This window comes from Bos indicus, chromosome 3 (genome assembly GCF_029378745.1).
Source record: "Bos indicus isolate NIAB-ARS_2022 breed Sahiwal x Tharparkar chromosome 3, NIAB-ARS_B.indTharparkar_mat_pri_1.0, whole genome shotgun sequence".
Lineage (NCBI taxonomy): Eukaryota > Metazoa > Chordata > Mammalia > Artiodactyla > Bovidae > Bos > Bos indicus.
This window is the reverse complement of record NC_091762.1, coordinates 30,791,739-30,817,509: the sequence shown is the minus strand read 5'-3', so window position 1 is coordinate 30,817,509 and position 25,771 is coordinate 30,791,739. Positions and strand designations below refer to the sequence as shown.

Below are 25,771 nucleotides of genomic sequence, written 5' to 3'. Positions count from 1 at the left end.
TCAGCTTTCTTGTGTGGTCAAACCTTGAAGAGAGTCAGTGTGAGATTCGAATGGAAACAGAGCCGGCTTTCAGGCTGGGAGGAATTCATGGGAGTCTCCATCAAGCCTGCCTGTGGGGGGCGGGGTGGGTGTTTGCTATTTATTGAGGGGTGTGTGGTATGCCTGTGCTGTGTTGGGAGTGACTATTTAGGTTAGAGGGTGTGGGTGTGTGTTTTCCCCAGGAATATAGTGGAGAGTGGGAGCAGGGCGTGGAGAGGGGCTGTTCCTGCTTCCCTAGGGTCTGATGTACAAACAGGAAGGGGAACCTGCAGCAAGATCCAGCTGGTGAGGACTCAGAACTTTTCCCCCTCAGAGGAGCCCTGGGTGTGAAAGAGAAGGGAGGAGCCTGGCTGCTGGCCTGTGGAGGACACCTCCCTCAGTCTGGCCCAGCAGGATTGTGTATCAGTGCCTTCCTCGTGGGTCTGCAGACAACCCCCTACCCCACCAAGCCTTCTAGTGATGGCTCAGCACCCAAGGCTAGCATGCCACAGGGCTGCCAGACCCTGGATCCTGCCTCTTCCTGCTGCTCCGGGACTTGGTGTTACAACTTGTGCCCCAGGGCATAGCCCAGCAGAGGTCTGTGACCTGAGAAACCCTGCTGACCTCACTTTAGACCAGAACATTTTTTTTCTCCTAAAACCAGTGGCAGGGAGCCCAGGTTTGAGGAGGGTATGAAGAGTGGGAGAATACGCCATCTCAAATACGCCTCCAGGGCAGAAGGATTATTTTGAGCTGATTATTTTCAGAAACTACAGACAAAGGAAGCTTCTGAAAAACAGTAGAAATGACTCTTTTGAGAGAGATGTGCATTTATAAAAGAAATCTCCATTTGCGAGGGTGTCTCCCTCAGTGGGTGGGGAAGTTGACTATAAATCACAGAATTATAAAAATCTGTGGAAAGGGCGTTTACTTAAATCTACATAACAAACCTTCCCCTTGTTTACTCTGCTTTTCCGGGTAATCTCCCAGAACTGGCTTGCTCCCTGACCTGCCCTCACCTTTGCTTCCTGTTTTTGGCGGAAGGTAGTGTTTAAACTGCTAGCTTAGACCCCTTGGGAGAGTTAAGTTTTTGTCCCTGGGTATCTCCCTGGTGTACAAGTATATGTGGATAAACTTTGGTTTCTTTCTTATCTTTTTGTTTACAGAGGTCTCAGTTGAGAGCTCAGAAGAGTTGAGGAAAGTTACTTTTCCTCCCCTATGGGGGATGGGGGTGAACGGGGTTGAGGGGACAGCTAGGGGGACCTGGAGGCTCCTCCCCATCCCACCAGTCACAGCTACTGCGTGTAAAAGTGCTCTGCGGGCTGTATCCTGGAGTCTCAGCCCAGATTTGAGAGCATTATAGTGGAAATTAAGCCTAGGGTGGGAGCCTCTGGCCAGTAGGCTGAGGCCCCGGGGCAGTGTCCCAGAGCAGAGAAGAGAAAGTCCTGCAACTCCTCAGTCAAAGGAAGAGGAGGGATAGGAAGTCACAGGTGTCCTCTGGATGAGCAGGACTTTGCGGTGCCAGGAGACACCCTGTGGGGGAAGGAGAACAAGAGCGAGGCTCCAGACATCTCCCCAGTGGCCTGGCCCTGGCTCTGTACACCTCATCTTTCTAGGCGCCTCATTTCTAGGTCCAGCCAAACAACCATGAGGAAGCTGTGAGAGAACAACATTCTTCTGGGATGGGACCACCCTGGGGAGTAGCGGAAACCTGGCTGGTTCAGGGAGCAAGGCTTAATGACCATGTAGTCATTAAGAAGGCATTAGTGGGCTTCCTTGGTGGCTCAGTGGTAAAGAATCTGCCTGCTAATGTAGGGGACATGGATCTGATCCCTGGTCTGGGAAGATACCACATGCCACAGGACAAGTGAGCCCATGCACCACAATGACTAAGCCCTCACTCTAGAGCCCATGAGAACAAAAAGAGAAGCCACTGCAATAAAAAGCCTGCAAATTGCAAGTAGAGAGTAGCACCTACTTGCTGAAACTGGAGAAGTGCCATGCACAGCATTCAAGACCCAGCACAGCCATAAATAAATAAATCTTTTTTAAAAAAAGGCATTAGCATCAGTCCTGGGTTGGCTGAAATTCCACTCAGCCACCTACTAGCCATGGGAACTTAAATGAGCAGATTACTTAATTTCAGTTTCATCATCTGCAAAATGGGGACAATAATTACATTGCAGAATTATGAAGATATAGAAATTAGGAATGTGGAATGCTGAATCAATAGTAAATGCTGTTACTATTGAAACTGACACCCCCCCCCAAAAAAAATAACAACTGAGTTCCTCTGCTGAGTTTATGCTCAATCTGTCTATGCAAAACTTTATTCCCTTTCTTGTCCCACATGTGTTCCCTTCAGGATTGAGGATTATCAAAGATAAAAGTGAACTGAAACCCAGCAGAGGTCTCCCAACTACAAAAAACCTTTCCATTTGTAGGAAAAGGCCTTAGTCTTCTAGGCCTGAGTAGATTCAAGCAGTTACTGACTAGGGAAGTGAGGGAATGCTGAAATAAAGGAAAAGCAGCCAAGAGACAATAGTTGAGTGATAAATCAGAGTCCTGATATATAGCAATCCGACATATATCTTTGAGTTGTTCTGCAGGAACTGAGACCCCTACTCAGGTGGAGGTCAAGCCAAGCACAAGCACACAGATCCAGACTGGTAGGAGCCAGAAGGCTGGTGATTAAGATTCCTGAATTATCACCCTGTTACCTCATCACCAGCCAGTCAGAAGAAAGTCATGCACCCTGCAGCCCTTCACCCCAAATGTTGCCTGTAAAAACACTTCCATGAAAACCATCTGGGAGTTTGGATCTTTTGAGTGTTCAAGCCGCCTCTCCACCTTGCTGGGCCCTGCTGTGCCTGCCTTCATCACAACTTGGAGTTAGTAAGTTGGCTTTGCTATGCCATGAGCAAGCAGACCCAAGTTCAGTTCGGTAATAGTCATTATTTTCCAATACCCAGACCCATGTAGGATGGATGGCTCCAGGCCTCTCTTCCAGGCTCTGACCAAAGCCAGCCTGTAATTTGCCTGTACTACGGTACTGTGATAGTGAATCACTAAGAAGATTCTATGTTATAACAGGAGTGGGTTCATGTCTCTCTGTTGAAAAGAGCCTCTGGGGAGATGCCTTGATTCCAAAGGCTGAGTCTGTTGGGTGGTGGGCCTGTCCTTTCATCAAGAATCTCACAGCAGAAGGAACATAGAACTTTCAGAGAAGGAGACCGGGGGTGGCGTCTGTCTCCACTGCCTGCCTCAATAGAAGCTGGGGGCCCAGGAGCTCTGTGTAAGGCTGTGCTGATGTCCCTTGTACCTTTCCTATCTTGAGGGTCAGAGGTCAGGGGTCAAGTCCCTTTGGTGGTAGGATGAAGAGAAAATGGCCTGAACTTAGGCTTTCCTAAATTGTAACTTGTATGTACAGCTTTCTCCTTCTCTCTGCTCTGGAGTCTCTCAGACATCCGGTTAAAACTCCCTTAGGTGAGGTAGGGAGATGCCTCCCTGGTTCATAGCACATAATAGCTGGTTAATAAATGTTGCTGGAACTGAATTGCATACAGCCACTAAGGTCGATGGGAGGGAAGGGGCTTTATGTGAGTTCAGTCTACAGGCAGGAGCCTGTAGGTGGGCACCACCCAGGATCAGGTGCCAGGAGTTGATGGGGGCCCCGCCCTTCCAGGTGTGCCTGCTGCTGAGACCTGGCAGCCACCCTGAGTTTCGCCCTGTTCCCACTCCCACCTTACTCTGTCCACTCTGCCTTGTAAACTCGATTGAATCTGCTCAGCCTTTTCTGTTGTCCTCTTCTTGGCAACCCTGTTTCCAGCCCAGACTACTGTAACATCATACCTGAAACCCTCGCTTCCAACTGATTGCACAAAATGCATCGAAGTGATATCACTGAAACCAGAATGGGAGAGTCTTCTCCCTGCTTAAACTCCACTGTGTGTACCCACTGCGCTTCCCTGGTGGCTTGCCTGCCAATGAAGATGTGGGTTTGATCCCCAGGTCAGGAAGATCCCCTGGAGAAGGAAATGACCACCCAGTCCAGAATTCTGGCCTGGGAAATGCCACGGACAGAGGATCCTGGTGGGCTACAGTCTATGGGTCATGAAAGAGCTGGACACAGCAACTAGACGACAACAGCAGGCATCCCCATTGCCCACAAGATAAAGCTCAAATTCTTCCAAAAATGACATGTAAAGCTGCATGCTCCTGCTTTCTTCTCCTTTCTTATACACACCCCACCCTACCCTCACTCTGGGCACTGGTCAGACTTAACTGTCCACTAGTGGGGAATGCCAAGCACTCTTTTTTATCTTGCAGGGTTTTGTGTATGTATATGCTTCCTCAAGGTGGAAATTAGCACACACACACACACACACACACACACACACACACCCCCTATTTCCTCCTGCTTAGTCTGGTTAATTTCTAGCTCTCCTTCAAGCCTCTAACTCCGCTGCTGCTGGGAACTGGCACTTGCCTCTCTCCCCTCCCCGCCCCACCAGTGCTGGCCTGGGTGCCCCCTCTCTGTGCTCTCAGGCCTTTACAGAACACTTTCGCATCAACTCCTTGCCTTCGTGATCCCAGTGTTTGCTCCCCTGGACTCTTCTCACTGCTTCAGGATCTGGCCCTGCCTTGTTCACTGCTGTATCTCCAGGCCCTGGCCCAGCGCTCGCACGTGGCAGGCATGTAGCCATAACCACTGTAACATTTGCCAGAGCCCAGGACCTGGGAGGGTGCCTCCTGACATAAATGCGGTTAATCCTCACATGGTTAAATAGCACCCAGAATCCATTCCCACCTGTTTCTTGTCCTATAGAAGCGGAAAGCTAAAGCCTTACCTCCCAGACTCACTTCTTTGGGAGTGGTGGGTGCACACTGAGACCCTCACATGGGATTTGGAGGGTGGAAGGGAACCAGAGACCGCCTTCCTGCTGCTTTGGCTGCTCCCTTCTGGCAAGCAGGGTCACACAGATGGGCATCATTTCTGGCAGCGTGTCCAGTGTGCGGTCCCCACCCCCAGCAGCAGCAGTGGAGCCCCTGCCTGCTCCCGGGATCACAGCCAAGTCAGTGTATCCTGAACTGAGAACTCGGGTTGCCAGTGGCAACCTCCATTTGCCCACCTTCCTCTCCTGCCCAGGACTAGGGAGCAGTTCTCCAGAGACTCAACCTTACCTCCTCTCCTCCTCCATCCAACCATCCCATAAGCATCTAGCCCTGTCTCAAGTCACTTTGCTCAAAACACCTCGAGTGGTTCCTATTTCCTGCACTGAACTCCGGCTGATACGACCATTGTCATCCATATTTTACAGATGGGGAAACCGAGGCACAGGGAAGCAAAGTGGTCTTCCCAGAGCTACACAGCTGGTGAGTGGTAGGGCCAGGCTCGAAACCCAGGTATTCCTGAGCTCTGAACTGTTAGCCCACCAGGCTCTTCTGCCAATGGTATTCTCCAGGCAAGAATACTGGAGTAGGTTGTCATTTCCTTCTCCACGGGAACTTCTTGACCCAGATGGAACCTGCATCTCCTACTTTGGCAGGTGGATTCTTTACCACTGAGCCATCAGGAAAGCCCTCCTGCCAGCATACCGTCTCCTGTTAGGCAGCTTAGAGTATAGAGGAAGCCAAAGGATTGTCCCGTGAGGAGAAAAGTAAATCAAAGCAGTTGGTTGACACTTAAATACTAATTCCTTTAGTATTTAAAGGACACCAGTCTTGCTGATGACATGTGTGGGCAGCCACTGGGCTAGCCCGTCTCCCTGGACAGATCCTCCTCTGGAGTCTTCACTCACTTATTCATTCTTTTATAGATTCAACAAATATGTGCTGTCACATAACAAGCATAATCAGATCTTCCATGCCTCACAGAGATGTTCCAGGGGAAACAAGTCTGCATTTCGTTGTTGACTAGTCCCTCTTTCAACATCCCCTCTTTCCACAGGTGGACACCAATTAGCAATGACTCCAAGCGTGCCAGTTGCCTGTGAGACGTGGGGAGTGGTGCTGGATGCCTATGCCTGTAATGAGGATTTACATTCCTAGAGATCTGAGATAACTCGGATGTTAATTCTCCACAGCCACAGGTCTGCCAGCAGAAGTTCAGCCAAAAGGTAGGAAGGGAGGGGAGGGAGCCTAACAATGGGTATAGAACACAGATGCTTTTTTACTCATTTCTCTGAGGCTGTGCATAGGCTTCACAGGAATCTCCTGTGTTTGTCCCTTTATCAGACCTGGGCTTGGAAACTTGCTGGTAATTCACTCGAGCTCCTGCAGGTCACCTTCTGGATTTTTAGGGTCCTCATCACACTGCACCGTAAGCATCGATTTTCTGTTGTTGCCCTCATCAGACAGACGGGCCCTCCTCCGTTATCCTGCGTTCCTAGTCTAACGCAGGGCCTTGGGCACGGTCTGCGTCTCACACTTGCTTGCCAGTCGTTTCTACCTTGGTGCCACCACAGGTCTCTCTGGATGCTTTTCTCCAGGAGAAATGTCGCTTTCTCTTTCTCTACCCGGCTCAAATCAAAAGGGCTCAACAACTGTGCATGAACTGTCTCAAGGAACTCAGAGTCTGGTACAGGTTTAGAAAAGCAAACTGATGTGTGCCATGCACTGCAGTGCTAGGAAAAACTGTAACAGACTTTGAAATGGGCAAAGGCTCACTGAATGTTCTTTCAGTGGAACGCCCTGAGTTGTCTAGGATTCCGGGCTGTCTGATCCTCTAGGGAACTAACTGCGCATTTGATTGTCTTTTGCTGGGCCATTTTATAACTCTGCAGTGATGGAAATTAACTTGTAGAGGGCTGATGATGGTGCACATGCTTCCTGTCTGATGTGCGACACAGAGTGTTTCTGTTCAAGGCAGTGCAAATGAGTTTTGTCCAGTAGAGAGTCTGTTGTTGTTGTTCAATCACTGAGTCATGTCTGTATCTTTGCGACCCCATGGACTGCAGCACGCCACTTCCCTCCACTGTCTCCAAGAGTTTGCTCAAATTCATGTCCATTGAGTCGGTGATGCCATCTAACCACCTCATCCTCAGTTGCTCATTCCCTCCTTTTGCCTTCAGTCTTTCCTAGCATCAGGGAATTGGCTCTTTGCATCAGGTGGCCAAAGTATTGGAGTTTCAGCATCAGACCTTGTAGTGAATATTCAGGGTTGATCTCCTTGCAGTCCAAGGGACTCTCAGGAGAGATAAGTCTCTATAAGTCCAATTCTCATTTAAAAGTTGTAAGATCTTACTGATTCTTTCCTTAATTAATGAGTTATATAAACATGTTAATTTTACTATTTCTCTATGGGAGGCTTGATTTTGCCACTTTCACTGTTTGTGACAGAGGCAGTGAAAATAGGTATTGAGTATTTATTCTGTGTCAGGAAGTATGCTAAGGGTTTTATAGTTGTTGTATTTAATTCTCATAGCAGCCCCATAAGGTAAGTTATATTTATTAGCCCCATTTTATAGATATAGGAACTGAAGCCTAGAGGTTAAGTAACTTGCTTAAGGACCGAGAGATAATCAGTGGTCTGTCTGCACTTTGAACCCAGAGACCTGGGATTTGACACTAAGATTCATGCTCTAACTACATTGTAGACAGAAAAAGACACTCAAAAACAAACTGGGGCAGCCACTGTGCAAAGCAGTGTGGAGGTTTCTCAGAAAAACAAAAATACAACTACCGTATGACCCAGCAATTCCACTCCTGGCTATATGTCTGGGAAAAGATACATGCATCCCAGTGTATATAATAAAAGCATTATTTGCAACTGTCAAGATATGGTGACTTCCCAGGTAGTCTAGTGACTGAGACTTTGAGTTTCCACTGCAGGGGGTGAGATTTCGATCCCTGATCAGGGAACTAAGATCCTACATGCCATATGGAGTGGCCAAAAAACTGAAGAAGAAAAAAAAAAAAAGGATACGGAAGCAACCTAAGTGTCTATCAACAGATGAAAGGATAAAGAAGTGGGTATATACACATACACACACACACACACAATGGAATACTCATGGGAGGTCCTGCTGTCAGTCACTAAGTCCTGTCTGGCTCTTTGCAACCCCACAGTCTATAGGCTGACAGGCTCCTCTGTCCATGGGATTATCCCATTAACCCACTGGAGTAGGTTGCCTTTTCTTTCTCCAGGGGATCTTCCGGACCCAGGGATTGAACCTGCATGTCTGGCATTGGCAGGCGGATTCTATACCACTGAGCCACCTGGGAAGGCCACAGTGAAATACTATTCAGTCATAAAAAAGCATGAAAATTTCCCATCTGCAGCAACATGGATGGACTCGGAGGGTGTTACACTGAGTGAAATAAGTCAGACATACTATATGTTATCATTTGTATGTAGAATCTTAAAATTACAATAAACCTGTGAATAAAACAAAAAAGCAGCCTCACAGACATACAGAACAACCTAGTCCCGCTACCAGTGGGGAGAGAGGGGCAATATAGGGGTAGGAGGAAAAAATGTGTTATTAAGAAGGGATTATATGAAATCATATGTGTGAAACTTCTGAAGATTGTAATGCATTCATCTCCTGAGAGAGCACCAAAATCACAACTAGCTGTTGGAGAACCATCAAAAGGAGGATGCTGGAACCCACTTACAAAGACAAAGAAGAAGAGACAGTAGGAGGGGTGCAGAAATGATAAAATCCAATCCTAGACCTGTCAGATGGGCAACCCACAAACTGGAGAACAGGAATACCGAAGAAAGTCTCCCACTGTTGTGACAGTTCTGAGCCTCTTATCAGGCTTCCCAGCTTGGGGATCCAGCAAAGGGATGGGGAATCCCCTGGGAATCTGACTTTGAAGGCCAGTAAGATATGATTACAGAACTTCCACAGGACTGGGGAAAGAGACTCTTGGAGGACACAAACACAACCTTGTGGAAACTGGGACCCAGGAGAAAGGAGCAGTGACCCCACAGTAGACTAAGCCAGACCTGCCTGTGAATGTCTGAGGGTCTTCTGCAGAGGTGTGGGTCAAGAGTGGCCTGCTGCAGGGACAGGGGTCCCAGTAGCATCTGTCCTGGGAGGTACCTGTTGGTATAAGTCCCCTTGCTAAGTCACTTCAGTCGTGTCAGACTCTGTGCGACCCCATAGACGGCAGCCCACCAGGTTCCCCCATCCCTGAGATTCTCCAGGCAAGAACACTGGAGTGGGTTGCCATTTCCTTCTCCAATGCATGAAAGTGAAAAGTAAAGTGAAGTCGCTCAGTCATGTCCGATTCTTAGCGACCCCATGGACTGCAGCCCACCAGGCTCCTCCATCTATGGGATTTTTCAGGCAAGAGTACTGGAGTACTGGAGTGGGGTGCCATTGCCTTCTTCAAGTCCCCTTGGAGGTTGCCAATAGCCCTACCACATAGCCTGTAGACTCCAGGACTGGGTTGCCTCAGGACAAGCAACAGGGAGGGAGCTCAGCCCCACCCTTCAGCAGACAATTGGATTAAAGATTTACTGAGCAGGGCTCTGCCAACCCAGATTTCCCCATAGCAAGTCCCTCCCATCAGACACCTTGCACAAGCCTCTTATCCTCATCCATCAGAGGGCAGACAGAAGAAGCAAGAACTACAGTCCTCCAGAAGGAAAACCACAATCACACAAGGCTAACCAAAATGATCACATGGATGACTTGTCGTGGCAAAGGGGCCTGTGTAACTCAATGAAGCTATGACAAAATGTGGCCCACTGGAAAAGGGAATGACAAATCACTCCAGTATTCTTGCCTCAAGAATCCCATGAACAGTATGAAAAAGCAAAAAGACATGACACTGGAAGTTGAGCCCCTCGCCCCCAGGTCAGTAGGCATCCAGTATGCTACTGGGCAAGAGCAGAGAAATAGCTCCAGAAAGAGAACTGTGCCAAAGTAGAGACAAGGCTCAGTTGTGATGTGTCTGGCAGTAAAGTCAAGTCTGATCTTATAAAGAACAATATTGCATAGAAACCTGAAATGTTAGATCCATGAGTCAAGATAAATTGGAGGTGGTCAAGCAGAACATGGCAAGAGTGAACATCAACATTTTAGGAATCAGTGAACTAACATGGGTGGGAATGGGCAAATTTAATTCAGATGAGCATTACATCTACTACTGTGGGCAAGGATCCCTTAGAACAAATGGAGTAACCCTCATAGTCAACAAAATGCAGTACTTGGGTGCAACCACAAAAACAACAGAATGATCTGTTCATTTCCAAAGCAAACCATTCAAAATCACACTAATCCAAGTCTGTGCCCCAACCACTAATGCCAAAGAGTATGAAGACAAACTTCTAGACCATCTAGAACTAACACTCAAAAGAGATGTCCTTTTTAAAATAGGGAATTGGAATGCAAAAGTAGAAACCCAAGTGATACCTGGAGTAACAGGCAAGTTTTGCCTTGGAGTACAAAATGAAGCAGGGCAAAGGCTAACAGAGCTTTGTCAAGAGAACATGCTGGTCATAGCAAACATCCTTTTCCAATAACACAAGAGACAACTCTACACATGGACATCACCAGATGGTCAATAATGAAATCAGATTGTATAGAGCTTCTCCATCTTTTATATTCTTTGCAGCCAAAGATGGAGAAGCTCTATATAGTCAGGAAAAATAAGACCTGGTGCTGACTGTGGGTCAGTTTGTGAGCTTCCTTTGCAAAATTCAGGCTTAAATTGAAGAAAGTAGGGAAAACCACTAGGCCATTCAGGTTTGGCCTAAATCAAATCCCTTATGATTATACACTGGAGGTGATGAATAAATTCAAGGGGCTAGATCTGGTAGACAGAGTGCCTGAAGAACTATGGATGAAGGTTCATAGCATTGTATAGGAGGCAGTGACCAAAACTCTCCCAAAGAAAAAGAAATGCAAGACGGCAAAGTGGTTGTCTGAGGAGGCCTTAAGGATAGTTAAGACACATGAAAGGCAAAGGAGAAAGGGGAAAACATACCCAAATGAATGCAGAGTTCCAGAGAATAGCAATGAGAGATAAGAAAGCATTCTTGTGTGAACAATGCAAAGAAATAGAGGAAAACAATTGAATGGGAAAGACTAGAGATCTCTTCAAGAAAACTGGGGACATCAAGGGAATATTTCATACAAGGATGGGCACAATAAAGGAGAGAAACAGCAAGGGCCTAACAGAAGTAGAAGAGATTAAGAAAAGGTGGCAAGAATACACAGAACTATACATAAAAGGTCGTAATGACTTGGATAACCATGATGGTGTGGTCACACACGTAGAGCCACACATCCTGGAGTGTGAAGTCAAGTGGGCCTTAGGAAGCATTACTACAAACAAAGCTAGTGGAGGAGATGGAATTCCAGCTCAGGTATTTCAAAATCTAAAAGATGATGCTATTAAAATGCTGCACTCAATACTTCAGCAAATTTGGAAACTCAGCAGTGGCCACAGGACTGGAAAAGGTCAGTTTTCATTCCAGTTCCAAAGAGGGGCAATGCCAAACAATGTTCCAACTACTGTAAATTGTGCTCATTTCACATGCTCGCAAGGTAATAGTCAAAATCCTTCAAGCTAGGCTTCAACAGTATGTGAACTGAAAACTTACAGATGTACAAGCTGGATTTAGAAAAGGCAGTGGAATCAGAGATCAAATTGCCAACATCCATTGGATCATAGAGAAAGCAAGGAATTCCAGAAAAATGTCTACTTCTGCTTCATTGACTATGCTAAGGCCTTTGTGTGGATCACAACAAACTATGGAAAATTCTTAAAGGGATGTAAATAACAGACCACCTTACCTGCCTCCTGAGAAACCCCTATGCAGGTCAAGAAGCAACAGTCAGAACCAGACATGGAACAACAGAATGGTTCAAAATTGAGAAACAAGCTTGCCAAGGCTGTATATTGTCACCCTACTTATTTAACTTATATGCAAAGTACATCATGCAAAATGCTGGGCTGGATGAATCACAAGCTGGAATCAAGACTGCCGGGAAAAACAGCAACAACCTCAGATATACAGATGATACCACTATAATGGCAGGACGCAAAGAGGAACTGAAGAGCCTCTTGATGAGGGTCAAAGAGAAGAGTGAAAAAGCTGACTTAAAACTCAACATTCAAAAAACTAAAATCATGACATCTGGTCCCATTACTTCATGGCAAATAGATGGGGAAAAAGTGGAAACAGTGACAAATTTTATTTTCCTGGGCTCTAGAATCACTGTGAATGCTGACGGTAGCCATGAAATTAATAGACACTTGCTTCTTTGAAGGAAAGCTGTGACAAACGTAGACAGTATATTAAAAATCAGACCCATTACTTTGCCAACAAAGGTCCGTCTAGTCAAAGCTATGGTTTTTCCAGTGTCATGTATGGATGTGAGAGTTGGACACATTTGAGCACTGAAGGAGGCTAAGCACTGAAGAACTAATGCTTTTTAATTCCCTTGGACTGCAAGGAGATCAAATTATAGGATTTAAGTCCCTTGGACTGCAAGGAGATCAAATCAGTCAATCCTAAAGGAAATCAACCCTGAATATTCATTGGAAGGACTGATGCTGAAGCTGAAGCTCCAATACTTTGGCTACCTGATGCAAAGAGCTCACTCATTGGAAAAGACCCTGATGCTGGGAAAGATTGAAGACAGGAGAAGGGGTTGACTTAGGATGAGATTGTTGGATGGCATTATTGACACAATGAATTTGAGCAACTCTGGGAGATAGTGAAGGACAGGGAGCCCTGGCATGCAGCAGTCTGTGGGGTCGCTAATAGATATATGCCTTTGCAACTGAACAACAACAACACACTATAGAATTTAAAGAATCCTTCATTCAGTTAAAAAAAAAAAACAGATCAGTAGGACAAGAAAAATGATCTGGGGACTCAGATAAGGCCCCCTGTAAAAGCAGGCATGAACCAAGTTTCAGAAGTCAGATAGAGGTGGTGCTGAGGAGAAAGGAGAAGGGGCTTCTGCTGCTAAGTCGCTTCAGTTGTGTCCGACTGTGTGTGACCCCACAGACGGCAGCCCACCAGGCTCCCCCGTCCCTGGGATTCTCCAGGCAAGAACACTAGAGTGGGTTGCCATTTCCTTCTCCAATGCATGAAAGTGAAAAGTGAAAGTGAAGTCGCTCAGTCGTGTCCAACTCTTAGCGACCCCATGGGCTGCAGCCCACCAGGCTCCTCCGTCCATGGATTTTCCAGGCAAAAGTACTGGAGTTGGGTGCCATTGCCTTCTCCGGAGGAGCTTCTAGGCATTAGCATTTAGGAAGGCAGGGGTCTGAAACAAGGTCTTAGTTAACTAAGTAATTCAGTTGGGCTGGGGAGCAGGGTGCGGGCTTAGGACTGATGCAGAAGCTAATTAAGAAGGGCCCTATGGGTCCTGCTAAGGACTTCGGACTTTATCCTCAAATTACAGGATTTAAAGCAGAGTAAGTGATTAATGAGTTTTATTATCCTTATTGCTTTGAGGTTATAAAGGCAGCTGAAAATCTGGCCTTTTTAGAAAAGTCATTTTAGCAGCAGTGTTGAGGCTGGATTGAAGGTGGTGAGAACTGACAGGGAGGCTGTTAAAAATGAAGCCTATGGCAGGGAAGAGGGCACTGTAAGGAGAAACAGTAAGTCAAGTCTAAATATTTGGACAACCAAAGAGGAATGTGGGGGTGGGAATGGGGAGGGGTGTGGAAGGGGCTGCAGCGCAGATAAAGCTCACACTCTGCTGCAGGCCTGTTTATGCTCATTTTTTAAAGTTAACTGATTTATTTGGCTGTATCAGGTCTTAACTGTGGCACACAAGATATTCATTGCATCATGGGGGATCTTTCCCTGTGGAACAAGGACTCCCAAGGGTTGTTTTTTTTTTCTTTTGGTTTAGTTGCACCATGCATCTGGCATGTTAGTTCCCCATCCAGGGACCGAACCTATCCCTGCATCCCCTGCATTGCAAGGGGGTCCTTGTTTATGCTCATTCTTAGCATCTGAGAAACAAGATAGCGCTGGGAATTTAAAAGGTTGTTACCAAAAAGCCTCTAAAGTTCCCATGCTGAAAAGTATATATAAATAAGGCCTAACACAAAAGCAGACCCTGGTTTCATTCCTGGGTCAGGAAGATCCCTTGGAGAAGGCTTAGGATACCCACTCCAGCATTCTTGGGCTTCCCTAGTGGCTCTGATGGTAAAGAATCTACCTGCAGTGCAGGAGACCTGGGTTCGATCCGTGGGTTGGCAAGATCCCTGAAGAGGGCACGGCAACCCACTCTAGTATTCTTGCCTGGAGAATCCCATGGACAAAGGAGCCTGGCGGGCTAAAGTCCATGGGGTCACAAAGAGTCGGACACGAATGAACGAGTAAGCACAGCATAACACGAAAGCACCCAGGTGGTACTAGTGGTAAAGAACCCACCTGCCAATGCAAGAGATGCAAGAGACATGAGTTTGATCTCTGGTGGGAAAGATCTCCTGGAGAAGGAAATGGCAACCTACTCCAGTCAGTGTTGTTGCCCAAAGAATCCCCTGGACAGATGAGCCTGGGGAGCCCATGAGCTGCAAAGAGTCAGACACGACTGCAGCGACTTAGCAGACACACATTTTTGTTTTGGTTTCAAAGGAAAAAAAAATAAGATAGGGAAAGATAGACCACAATGACAAGAACTATTACAAACCTTCTCTTGATAACTATAGATGTACAGATCGTCAGCAGACCAGGTGATTTTTAATCACCTCCTGGCTTCTTAATGGCTGCTAGCCACTTCCTCTTGGGACCTGGCCAGAGTAAGCTCCGGAAATGCAAATTTTTAATTCTGGAATCAGTAAAGCACATTAGGAAAGGAAATCTCACAAGTAAAGAAATCACATTATGAATTCCAAAGCCAAAGAAAATGACTGTAAGTCAGATTGTGAATTCATTGGTGCAGAGTCCAAGTGATTGGTCTCTATTCATCCTTCAAGATTACCCAGGATACAACCTTTCTCATTCTTGTGTGTCCAAACTTCCATCCAGTACAACCTTCAGCTCCAGCAGTTGAGCTGTATGCAGGGGTTGGGGAGAGTGGTAAAACCCAGTTAAAGGGTGTTTTTCATTTATACCCACTGGTGGTGCAGTGGTAAAGAATCTGCCTGCCAATGCAGGAGATGCAAGAGACAGTGGTTCAATCCCTGCGTAGGGAAGATCCCCTGGAGTAGGAAATGGCAACCCACTCCTGCATTCTTGCCTGGGAAATCCTGTGGACAGAGGAGCTTGGTAAGCTACAGTTCATGGGGTCACAAAGAATGGGACATGACTCAGTGACTGAGCACACACACAACACACACCCCAGGATATTGCATGAATCAGATGATATACTGGAAAGGCCTTTATGTACTCCAGTGATTGTTCTGCTTGATGACAACTGACCCTATTTAATTTTTAAAACTACTATGAGCTCAACTAGTACTACTGTTCAGTCAACTGTATGCAATGTACATTCACAATCCTCACAATAATTAACTTGCCCAAGAGTATATACTTTTCTGTCTGCTTTAGGCCCTCCTGAGGTTGGGTTAGAGACTTCTCCATGGGATGTCCTGTCACAGCACTTACTGTGCAGTCTTCCCTCTGGAATAGAAGCTGTGGGTGCCAGGAACCCTGAGCATTATTATGCCTTCTATCTAGAAACCAGATAAGCACATAGATAGCACTCCAAAAATACTAGGTGAATGAATTAATAAAAGTTTTATCTTATATCCATATTCCTGTTTTCCTTATAACTTACTCTTCACTGTCTGCTTTCCCTTACTACAAAGTAGGTAGGATGCATGCATGTGAAGACATTATTATGTTCATGGCTGGATTCTCAAAACTTAGAACAATGCTTGGGAACTAGTAGTTCAGTTAAGTCGCTCAGTCGTGTCCGACTCTGCAGCCCTATGGACCGCAGCACACCGGGTTTCCTTGTCCATCACCAACTCCTGGAGTTTGCTCAAACTCATGTCCATCGAGTTGGTGATGCCATCCAACCATCTCATCCTCTGTCGTCCCCTTCTCTTCCCACCTTCAATCTTTCCCAGCATCAGGGTCTTTTCCAATAAGTCAGTTCTTCGCATCAGGTGGCCAAAGTACTGGAGTTTCAGCTTCAGCATCAGTCTTTCCAGGAAATCAGGACTGATTTCCTTTAGGAGGGACTGGTTTGGTCTTGCAGTCCAGGGAACTATCAAGACTCTTCTCCCACACCACAGTTCAAAAGCATCATTTCTTCAGCGCTCAGCTTTCTTTAACATGCTGTCTAGGTTTGTCATGGTTTTCCTTCCAAAGAGCAATCGTCTTTTAATTTCATGGCTGCAGTCACTACCTGCAGTGATTTTAGAGCTCAAGGAAATAAAGTCTGTCACTGTTTCCATTGTTTCCCCAGCTATTTGCCATGAAGTGATGGGACCGGATGCCATGATCTTAGTTTTCTGAATGTTGAGTTTTAAGCCAGCTTTTTCACTCTCCTCTTTCACTTTCATCAAGAGGCTCTTTAGTTCTTCTTTGCTTTCTGCCATAACGGTGGTGTCATCTGCATATCTGAGGTTATTGATATTTCTTCCGGCAATCTTGGTTCCAGCTTGTGCTTCTTCCAGCTCAGCATTTCGCATGACATACCCTGCATATAAGTTAAATAAGCAGGGTGACAATATACAGCCTTGACGTACTCCTTTCTCAATTTGAAACCAGTCAATTTTTCCATATCCTGTTCTAACTGTTGCTTCTTGACCTGCATACAGATTTCTCAGGAGGCAGGTCAGGTGGTCTGCTATTCTCATCTCTTTAAGAATTTTCCAGTTTGTTGTGATCCACACAGTCAAAGGCTTTTGCGTAGTCAATAAAAGCAGCAAAACTTTGCCAATATGTTGTACCAATTTATTCAGCCACCAACTGATGACAATTTATGATTTAAATGTTATCAATGTAGTAGGGAAAAATTCAAAGCTCATCAGTCTTTCAGTTTACATTAAGAACATTTACATTTAAGAACTAGGTAGAGAGGACTTCAATCATGAGTGGCTGCTTATTATATTTCTGCTCTTTTTAGAATCAACACAAATATTGAAGGAAAAGGATTATCAGTTACTAATCAGGTGCCTCTTCCTTGTAGGGGCAGTGTACAAAGACCAAGGGCTTTGGGATTCAAACCTACCTACTTAAAGAGCACCCCTCTCAGGCGGTGTTAGTTTTCATTCATTACCAAACAGGAACCATTACATTTCTAAGAGTAAAAGGAGGATAGGTCTGAAAGGAGTTTGATCATTTAGCTAAGAGTCTTACCTTTAAGAGTCACTCCCAAACTACCCTCTGTGAGGCTCCACCCACCTTGGGAATTAGAAGAGCTCAATTTTTCCCCAAGTACTACATATCTTTGATATATATATATATATATATTTTTTTTTTTTTTTTTTTTTTTAAATAGGTGCTTACACTTATTAAGCCCTTGCCTAGTACAAGCTGTCACGTATCAACTAAACTTCATGACAGCCCTGGGGCAACAAATGGCATTAATTATTAACACCTTTACAGAAGAAAACACCTGATGCTTAGGTTTGAGGTCACAAAGCCTTTGTTTGAACCCTGGCAGTCTATACTGTTAAACAACCAATAGGCTGTGATTTCTTTACTAGCTATTCCAGTGTCTTCTAGCAAGTCATGGTAAAAAGCCAGCAAAAAGTAAATCAGTGCTGTATAGCCAAGAAGAGATATTCTACTGAATGACTGTCACAACGGCCCAGACTAAGTGGGGAAAGGATGACTGAATCTGAAATCCTAAAGCTAAAACACATTTCAGGAATGATGTATTTGAAACCGCCTTGCTGCTGCTGCTGCTAAGTCACTTCAGTCGTGTCCGACTCTGTGCAACCCCATCAACGGCAGCCCACCAGGCTCCCCCGTCCCTGGGATTCTCCAGGCAAGAACACTGGAGTGGGTTGCCATTTCCTTCTCCAATGCGTGAAAGTGAAGTCAAAAGCTCAGTCGTGTCCGACTCCTAGCGACCCCATGGACTGCAGCCTACCAGGCCCCTCTGTCCATGGGATCTTCCAGGCAAGAGTACTGGAATGGGGTGCCATTGCCTTCTCCGTGAAACCGCCTTAGATGCTTCTAATCTGAAGCAACTTGGCTTAATTGCTCACATTTGGGCAAGCCAGGCAAGCTTGGGCCATCACTTCCTTACAAGTTTTCATAGCAGCCGAAGTCTGTCATTAATCTCTTTCTTCAAGTACCTGATCTGATTATTAAAACAAGCTGTGTTGCAAAGGTGGACATACACTGTTCACCTTTCCTCATCTTTCCAACGACAAGAGGGCGGGTGATGCACGCCTGATAATTAAATGTATTATACTATGAACCATTTCCTAGGGAAGATGTAAAACTTGGACATTGAGGTTTTTCATATAAACCAATTCTGAATTTATCAATCTGAAATTCAATATAATAAAACAAGAATAAGATTATTCATTAGTATGATTAAATCAGGGATAAAAATACCTCCCTGAATTTTCTATAGTTTGTTTTAGCATCATCCTTTTCTGAATACTTTTGTAGAAATTATTTTGAATAGGTTAAGATGATTTCCGTTCTCAAAAAATGACTATATAATGTGATAATATGGTCTTGTTGCCATGATCATCTGCAACTGTCCAGTCTACCAGTTTCTTAAACAATTTTTCAGCTTTGAATTGAGACTATTTCAGAGCATACTCTTGACCAGTCCCACGCCTCTTTGGGCACAACAATCTAGACAGCTATATGTTTTGTGACTTAACAGAATGTGGGACAGAGGGAAGCAAGGATAGGCAGGCACTCTATTTTCCCAAAGCAGCCACTGAAACTCTGTCAAGTGAAATAAAACTTAAGAAGTCTAGTCAGTCCTTACATGGAGCAAGGGACAAGACTGCCCAGTCAGAAAGCTCAGATGCGTCCGGTGTTGAAAACAGCACTGCAGCACGAGAGGATTAGCTGATTGTTAGCAAGGACTAGATGGCAGAGCAGGCCTATATTGGGCTTTAGTGTTGGCTCTGTTACCAAAACTGATCCTGAATAAATCCCTTAAGCCTGTGTCTTCAGCGGGGAAAAAGTCAGAGTTGGATTGGGTGGTAAAAGGTTTTGTTTAGTCCAGCTTTGAGCCAGTTTTTAACCTTTTGCTTCTGAATACAGCAACTTGAGAACCCTTCCTCCTAATAAATGGTGATCATTCTGCACCAAAATTTCATCACTTCACTAACAAGTTTCAGGTAGTGGAAAAATACTAAGCAGGGTCTTATGTATAGATGCAGCTTAACAACTGGGATGGGGGAAAATAATCTTATACTCCTGGTTTACTCCCCCACCCCACATTTTTTACTTAGGGTGATCCTCACTTTTTAGAAAGGGAAAGAGGCATACAGAGGTTAGGTCGGTGGAAAATGGCGGAGTCCAAACTGGAGCCAAGCCTGTCAACAATCACAGCAGGCTTCTTCCCCTAAAATTCCTCCTCCATCTGCCATGATACCTGAGCACAGAAAGGGAGTTTTCATTGTGTCCTTAAAATTAACTGCTCTGCTTTCAAAACGCTTTCAGAGAAGTAGTTTTAAAAAATTTCTCTCCTGCTTGCCTGGAAGAAGAGGTTAAGGAGAAAAATCAAAATAAGCCATATACACAAATTCCAATGCACATGTGCTGAATTTTTAACATTAGCAAGGGCCAGATTGAATCTTGATAAAGAAAATGAAGACAGACAATATTTTCCTCAAGAAAATAAACATTTGGAAGAAGAAACATTTCTTAAAAAAAAAAAGAAAGAAAATTTTTATTTTAAAAAGCCAGCCTGTTAAATAAGGTTTTATGTCTATACTTTCACACTGTCAACAGCAATATTTTAAAATGCATTGAATATAATTCATTGAATGTCTAACATTATCTTCCTGCTGTAATTTAAAAGATACTAGGTTAAAAAAAATTTACAGTTTTCATTCTGGTCTGTCCCCCTCCCTATCTGTATACTAAACCCATTTCTTTACATTTCAGATAAAGTGAAAAAGGGTCACAAAATCTTTAGGGTTGTGTGAAGAATAAGAATATGCCCAATAATTCTAAGCAAAACATAATTTCCTTTAAGGCCTTATCAGAAAAAGAAAAGGAGTTATTTATTGATAAGCCAAAATAGCAACTTCTCTCCCAATCTTATCCCTATTGGTTTCTGTGGGCCAAATTTCTATGGTTCTCTTTAATTAGCAAACACTACACAGACTGAGTATCTCACACTCAGTGCTAAGCTAGATATGGATATAAATGAAACCACTGGGAATCAAAGGCGTAAAATTCCAGGAAAACAGCAACAAAAAAAGATTCCAAGTCTCACAGTTTAACTGAAGTTTTGGAAAAGTTTAAGCTGAATTCAGCTGCTGTATGAAATAGCTTTCTACATTTAATTTAGTGAGGAGGCACGAATACATAGTTGTGTATTTTAATACTAATTTTTACATTGAAAAAAATAGAATGTAATCTCAAAAAGGGCAATTATCTATGACTACGCAAAATGTATCTTTGGAAAGGGGAAGAAAAATAGTAATTTAATGAAATCAACTCTCAAGCACTTGACTTCTAATAAGCAACCCAAGAAAAGACACTGGAGGGTTGATGATGAGTAAGTACAATGCATCCAGAAAAGCCAAGATGTTTTCAAAGTTTCATGCCTTAAATTTCCTAAATACATATCTAGCAGGCACATATGCCAAGCAACTACTGATGCTAGGAAAATATTTTAGTCAGGGTTTTATAAAACCACCAACTTTCAAATCTTCTAGTGATAATATGAAACAAAATTAATTTAAAATTTTAGATTTGCCTCAAAGCAGTTATTTTTATTTGTAACGGAACACTGAAAATGGATGAGTTAAGCAGAATAGTTTTAATAGTTAAGGCTCCCTAAAGACTAAAACTTAAGGCACGTATTATAATCTTCATGACACTGTTAAAAGCAAAGATTTAAACAAACAAACAAACACACAAACTGACTTCCTTTTCTCATTCATTTTCAACCACTCCCTTCCCAAGGCTAGGCATTTTTAATCCAGGCTACTGGTAAGGAGTGAAACAAAAATTCCATCAATAAACCCCTGGTATGATTCCCACAGAAATGTCCAGTATTTGCACTGAGCACCACTGGTAGATCACAGGCCAATAGAATATTTTGGGTCATGAGCTGCACCATTTACCCTTCAGTCCCACAGGTTCAAACTGGACTCTCCGCCTCTTTGGGGTCTTCTTCTGTGGCTTTATGTTCTGGAGATTCTGCTGCATCGATGACTTCTTTTGGCTTCTCAGCAACATCTACATTGGTCTCCTCATCTTTACTTTCCTTTTTCTGCTGCTTCTCAGCTTTCTGTTCTTTTTCAAGAAGTCGGTAATTGATGCCCATGCCAATGAAAAGATAGATGCCTGCGACAATAAGGATTATGCCACATGCCCAGTATGTGTATTTGTAGTCTCCATATATGTCATTGAGACGACCTGAGGAATGTAAAAAAAAAAGTTATGAGGGTAAACAATTATACCCTTTCCCAAATAAAGTTTAAGGATCCATTCAAAGAGCTCATAAATGCCAAATTAGTGTAAAAAGAAACTGCTCAAAATTATTTGATCTTTCGTCTATTATGTCACACTGATTTGGGGTGTCCCCACACATTCTGTTATCTTTAGCAACTTGAAAATTATTAAATCGTGGTAATTTTGAATTGCAAAGTCCTTGAGGTTACCTGGGGCTCTCTAGTGGATCAGACAGTAAAGAATCTGTGTGCAAAGCAGGAAACCTGTATTTGATCCCTGGGTCAAGAAGATCCCCTAGAGAAGGGAATAGCAACCCACTCCAGTATTCTTGCCTGGAGAATCCCATGGACAGAGAAGCTTAGCAGGCTACAGTCCAAAGAGTTGGATACAGCTGAGGGACTAACACTTGAGATCACATAAAATCAGTTTTCTCAATATACAATGGAAAAATTTGCTCAAAAGAGGTTTAAGAGTCTTGCCCAACGTCACAGAGGTAATTCCAGTCTCCCAGGCCAATGCACTTTTTCTGACATCAGCATTTCCCAAAGAGCATTCCTGGGGACACTCATCCTCTGCTAAAACATTAACTAACAGCAATACTTTCCACCATTCTAACCTCACAACAGGAAGATTCTATCATCATTCCCATTGTATAACATAAAAGCTGAAGTATAGAAACTTTAAGGAAGGTCACAAAGTTTTAAGTTATACAGGTTGGCTTTAAACCCAGTGAGTCTGACTCTGAGGCGTGCACCCATAACCTCTGTGCTTCAGGCTACCTCCCTCATGTTTCTGTAGTCAAGTAAATTTGCAAATAACACACCACAGTCTTTTCTATTCACGTTTTTATGAGGTCTGATATTAAAGAAACTTATTTAAAGAAACTTTGGAAAACTCTACACATATAAAAGATATAATAACCAATTCAAATATGATTCCATATGGTTTTCCAATGCAGGGCATCACTCACTCAGCAATACTTAGTTTCTATATATTAATACAGCCCTGGGTCTGTTAAGCCCTGAGTTAAGAGTGAGCAAAGGCGGTAACAGTTCAGCAGAGAAGAGAAATGTTAATCCAATAACCACACAGACTGTGACAAGTGCTACAGAAATGTTTGAAGGCAGAAAATAGGAGGTTTGGGCCAGTAAGAAGGGTCAGGAAGGCTTTTCTTTTCTTGGTAAATATTTATTAAATGGAAAAAAAGGTTTACTAAAAAAAAATGCTGGGGGTTGGTTAAAACTCTATTAAGGAGAGGGCTTCCTGGGCTTTCGCTGGTGAAGAATCCACCTTCCAAATGCAGGAGACATGGGTTTGATCCCTGGATTGGGAACATCCCTTGGAGGAGAAAATGGCAACCCATCCCAGTATTCTTGCCTGGGAAATCCCATGGATAGAGGAGCCTTGCAGGGTACAGTTCTATAATAAGCAGGCATTAAAAATATTTTTTCTCAAAAAAAAAAAAATTAAAAAAAAAAATTTTTTTTCTCTTTAAGGAAATTGATTGAAATGTAATCAGTGCAAAGAGGTTCCAAAAGGTCATTTACGGCACTGCACACATTTTCTTTGAAAGAATATGTGCTTTTATCTGTTCCCCCAAATAGCAAATTAGCTACCAGCAATGGTCTCTGTGTGGTGGGATAACAGGTTATTATTTTATTGCTTGCCGTTTTCTGTTAAAGCCTTAAGACATGCTAACAAAATAGTTTACCCCAGTGTGAAACTCAGTACCAGGAAGGTTTTTATCTTAAAAAAAAATTTTTATGACTGCACCAGGTCTTCATTGTGGCACACAGGATCTTAAGTTGCAGCATGCAAACTCTTAGTTGTAGCATGTGGGATCTAGTTCCCCAACCAGGGATTAAACCCAGGCCCCCTGCACTGGGAGCAAGGAGACTTAGTCACCAGACCACCAGGGAAGTCCCAGGAAGGCTTTTCTTAAAGTGTAAACTTAACCAAAACTTACAGGATAAGAGTTAATCTAGGAGAAAGGAGATGGGAAAAGGATCCGGGCAGAGAACAGCCGGTGCAAAGGCAGGTGGTAGGAGGAAGCACCAGGTGAGAGGGGACGCACAGAGAGCAAACTGGGTGGTAGGAAATGAGGCTGGAGAAGGTGGGCCAGGCCATGCAGGAACCAGGAGCCACAGTAGGGAATTTCATCTTCACCCTAAGAACGCGGGAAGTAACTGGAGTGTCCTAAGAGACTGGAGAACAGCTAGAGTGGATATGGGTAAAGTTAGAAGGCTACTGATAGAAGATATGGATGAGAGCAGTAGTTCTGATGGAGGAAAAATGGGCAGATCAGATAGAGATTTAGGAAGGAAAAATGGACAGGATTTATAGTCTCCTTAGGTATAGGGAGGGCTTCCCTAGTGGCTCAGATGGTAAAGTGTCTGCCTACAATGTGGGAGACCCGGGTTCAGTCCCTGGATTGGGAAGATCCCCTGGAGAAGGAAATGGCAACCCACTCCAGTACTCTTGCCTGGAAAATCCCATGGACGGAGAAGCCTGGTGGACTACAGTCCATGGGGTTGCTAAGAGTCAGACACGACTGAGCGACTTCACTTAGGTACAGGGAGGAGAGAGGGTAGAAAAGTTCTGATGGGTCAGTAATGGGTCTTTTGTTATGTATCCTTCCCAACTTTATACTGTATAATCTGAAAAGCTGAGTCGCATCCAGAAGTCGAAATTATTGTTGTATTTTGTATTAATGATAATTTTTAAATGTAAACTGGTTAGCATTCTTGAGAGAATAATACATCAGGTTTTATAGTCACTCACGAGCTGTGTGATCCTGGGCAAGCAAGTAATTTCACTTTCAGAAGCCTCTATTTCTTGGTTTATAAAATGAGGACAGTAATAGTTCAACATCATAGACTTGTAATATATGACAGAATATAGAAAATGATCAGTAGGACAGTCCCTGGTATACTATAGCCCTCACCTACTGTACCCATGGTACCTACTGTTATTTTTAAATATTTTAATAAATATGTGTTTGAAGTAGTTTTTATTCTTTTAATTTGATGATTCACCTTAATTCAAGTATTTGAGCAATTATGATATGATAAACACTATGTCAGCACTGAGGGTACAGAAATGAGAAGGACTATCAAGCAGCCCACTGACTTTTGTTTCCATCACCTTCCCAATCTTCTCTGCCTGTTTTATGTTAATAGAACCATAGAAATTGGGAGACATACTGTACCTAAAACTGGTGGTCCCAGGAGGACAGGACAGCACTCCACAATGGTCACCAATCCCACAGCACTGGAGAATCTCTGGGGTCCCACAAGGTCCATCAGCGTTTCAAACAGTACTGAGCTGAGCCACCCAAAAGCAAATCCAAAGAATCCCGCGTAGATACAGAGCTCTATATAGGTAGAGGATAAAGGTGCTGCCAGATGACACAGTCCATTTGCAATAATAGACGCGGCAAAAAAATACTGAACTCGAGGTCTTACCCACTTTGTGTTGGCTACAAGTCCCATAGAAGGTCTGGCTACCATGTCAACAAAAGCCAGAATGGAAAGAAGGAAGGCAGCCTTCTCACTAGAGTAATGCTTACTCTTGCCATAATTGCTAAGAAAGACCAATGGTGTAAATAGTCCAAAAAACATGAGCACATTTCCAGACAGGTAAAGCAAAAAGCCTCTGTGCTTGAACAGACTTAAGTCCAGGAATGTATTAAGTGTTTGGAAGATTGATTTTTTCTCTTCTTTGGGGTTTCCTCCAATGAGATCTGTATTTGCATCACTTGCCCCCTTTTTCGTCTCATATTTTCCAGCTTCCTGAAGGGATCCTTTAGACTTCTCTTTCTCTGCAGTGGTTGGTTTGGGCCCTATTGGTCTCATCAGAGCTCCAGCCACACAGCAGTTTAATAGTAAGCCCCCGAGAATTAGGAAGCTTCCTCTCCAGCCGTAGATCATAAAGAAAGCCTGGTTGAGGGGGGCCAGGGTAGAGAGGAACACAGGGCTGCCTGCCATGGCTAGTCCATTTGCCAGCGGTCGTCTCTTATAGAAATACTTGCCAATCATGGTCAAAGCCGGATTTAAGTTGAAGGCAAGCCCAAGACCTGGGGAGAAGAAAAAAAAAGAATCATATATTACAATAAATGTCAGAGACATATTTTGCATTACTTAACCAGACAAAGAAATTAAAATAAGAGGTATATATATTCAAAAAGATAAAAATAAAATGGAAAGATATTCTGTGCTCATGGACTGGAAGAATCAACATTGTCAAAATCTCCTTATTACCTAA

At 43.9% G+C, this 25,771-nt stretch overlaps 1 protein-coding gene and 1 long non-coding RNA gene across 2 annotated transcripts in view; one reads left to right on the top strand and one right to left on the bottom strand.

The window, feature by feature from the left end:
- Positions 1–25,771, top strand: part of LOC109555915 (uncharacterized) — a 179,659-nt gene that overhangs the window by 61,027 nt on the left and 92,861 nt on the right. Inside the window, exon 4 of the long non-coding RNA XR_011565747.1 lies at positions 5,969–25,771. This exon is cut by the window's right edge and continues 25,572 nt beyond it. This is a non-coding gene — a long non-coding RNA (uncharacterized lncRNA). The remainder of the gene's footprint in view (positions 1–5,968) is intronic.
- Positions 20,852–25,771, bottom strand: part of SLC16A1 (solute carrier family 16 member 1) — a 10,745-nt gene continuing 5,825 nt past the window's right edge. Inside the window, exons 3-4 of the mRNA XM_019956796.2 lie at positions 24,717–25,583; positions 20,852–21,472 (exon numbers count right to left, since the gene is read on the bottom strand). Coding sequence (XP_019812355.1) covers positions 21,195–21,472; positions 24,717–25,583 — 1,145 coding nt within the window. The 3' untranslated portion in view covers positions 20,852–21,194. The remainder of the gene's footprint in view (positions 21,473–24,716; positions 25,584–25,771) is intronic.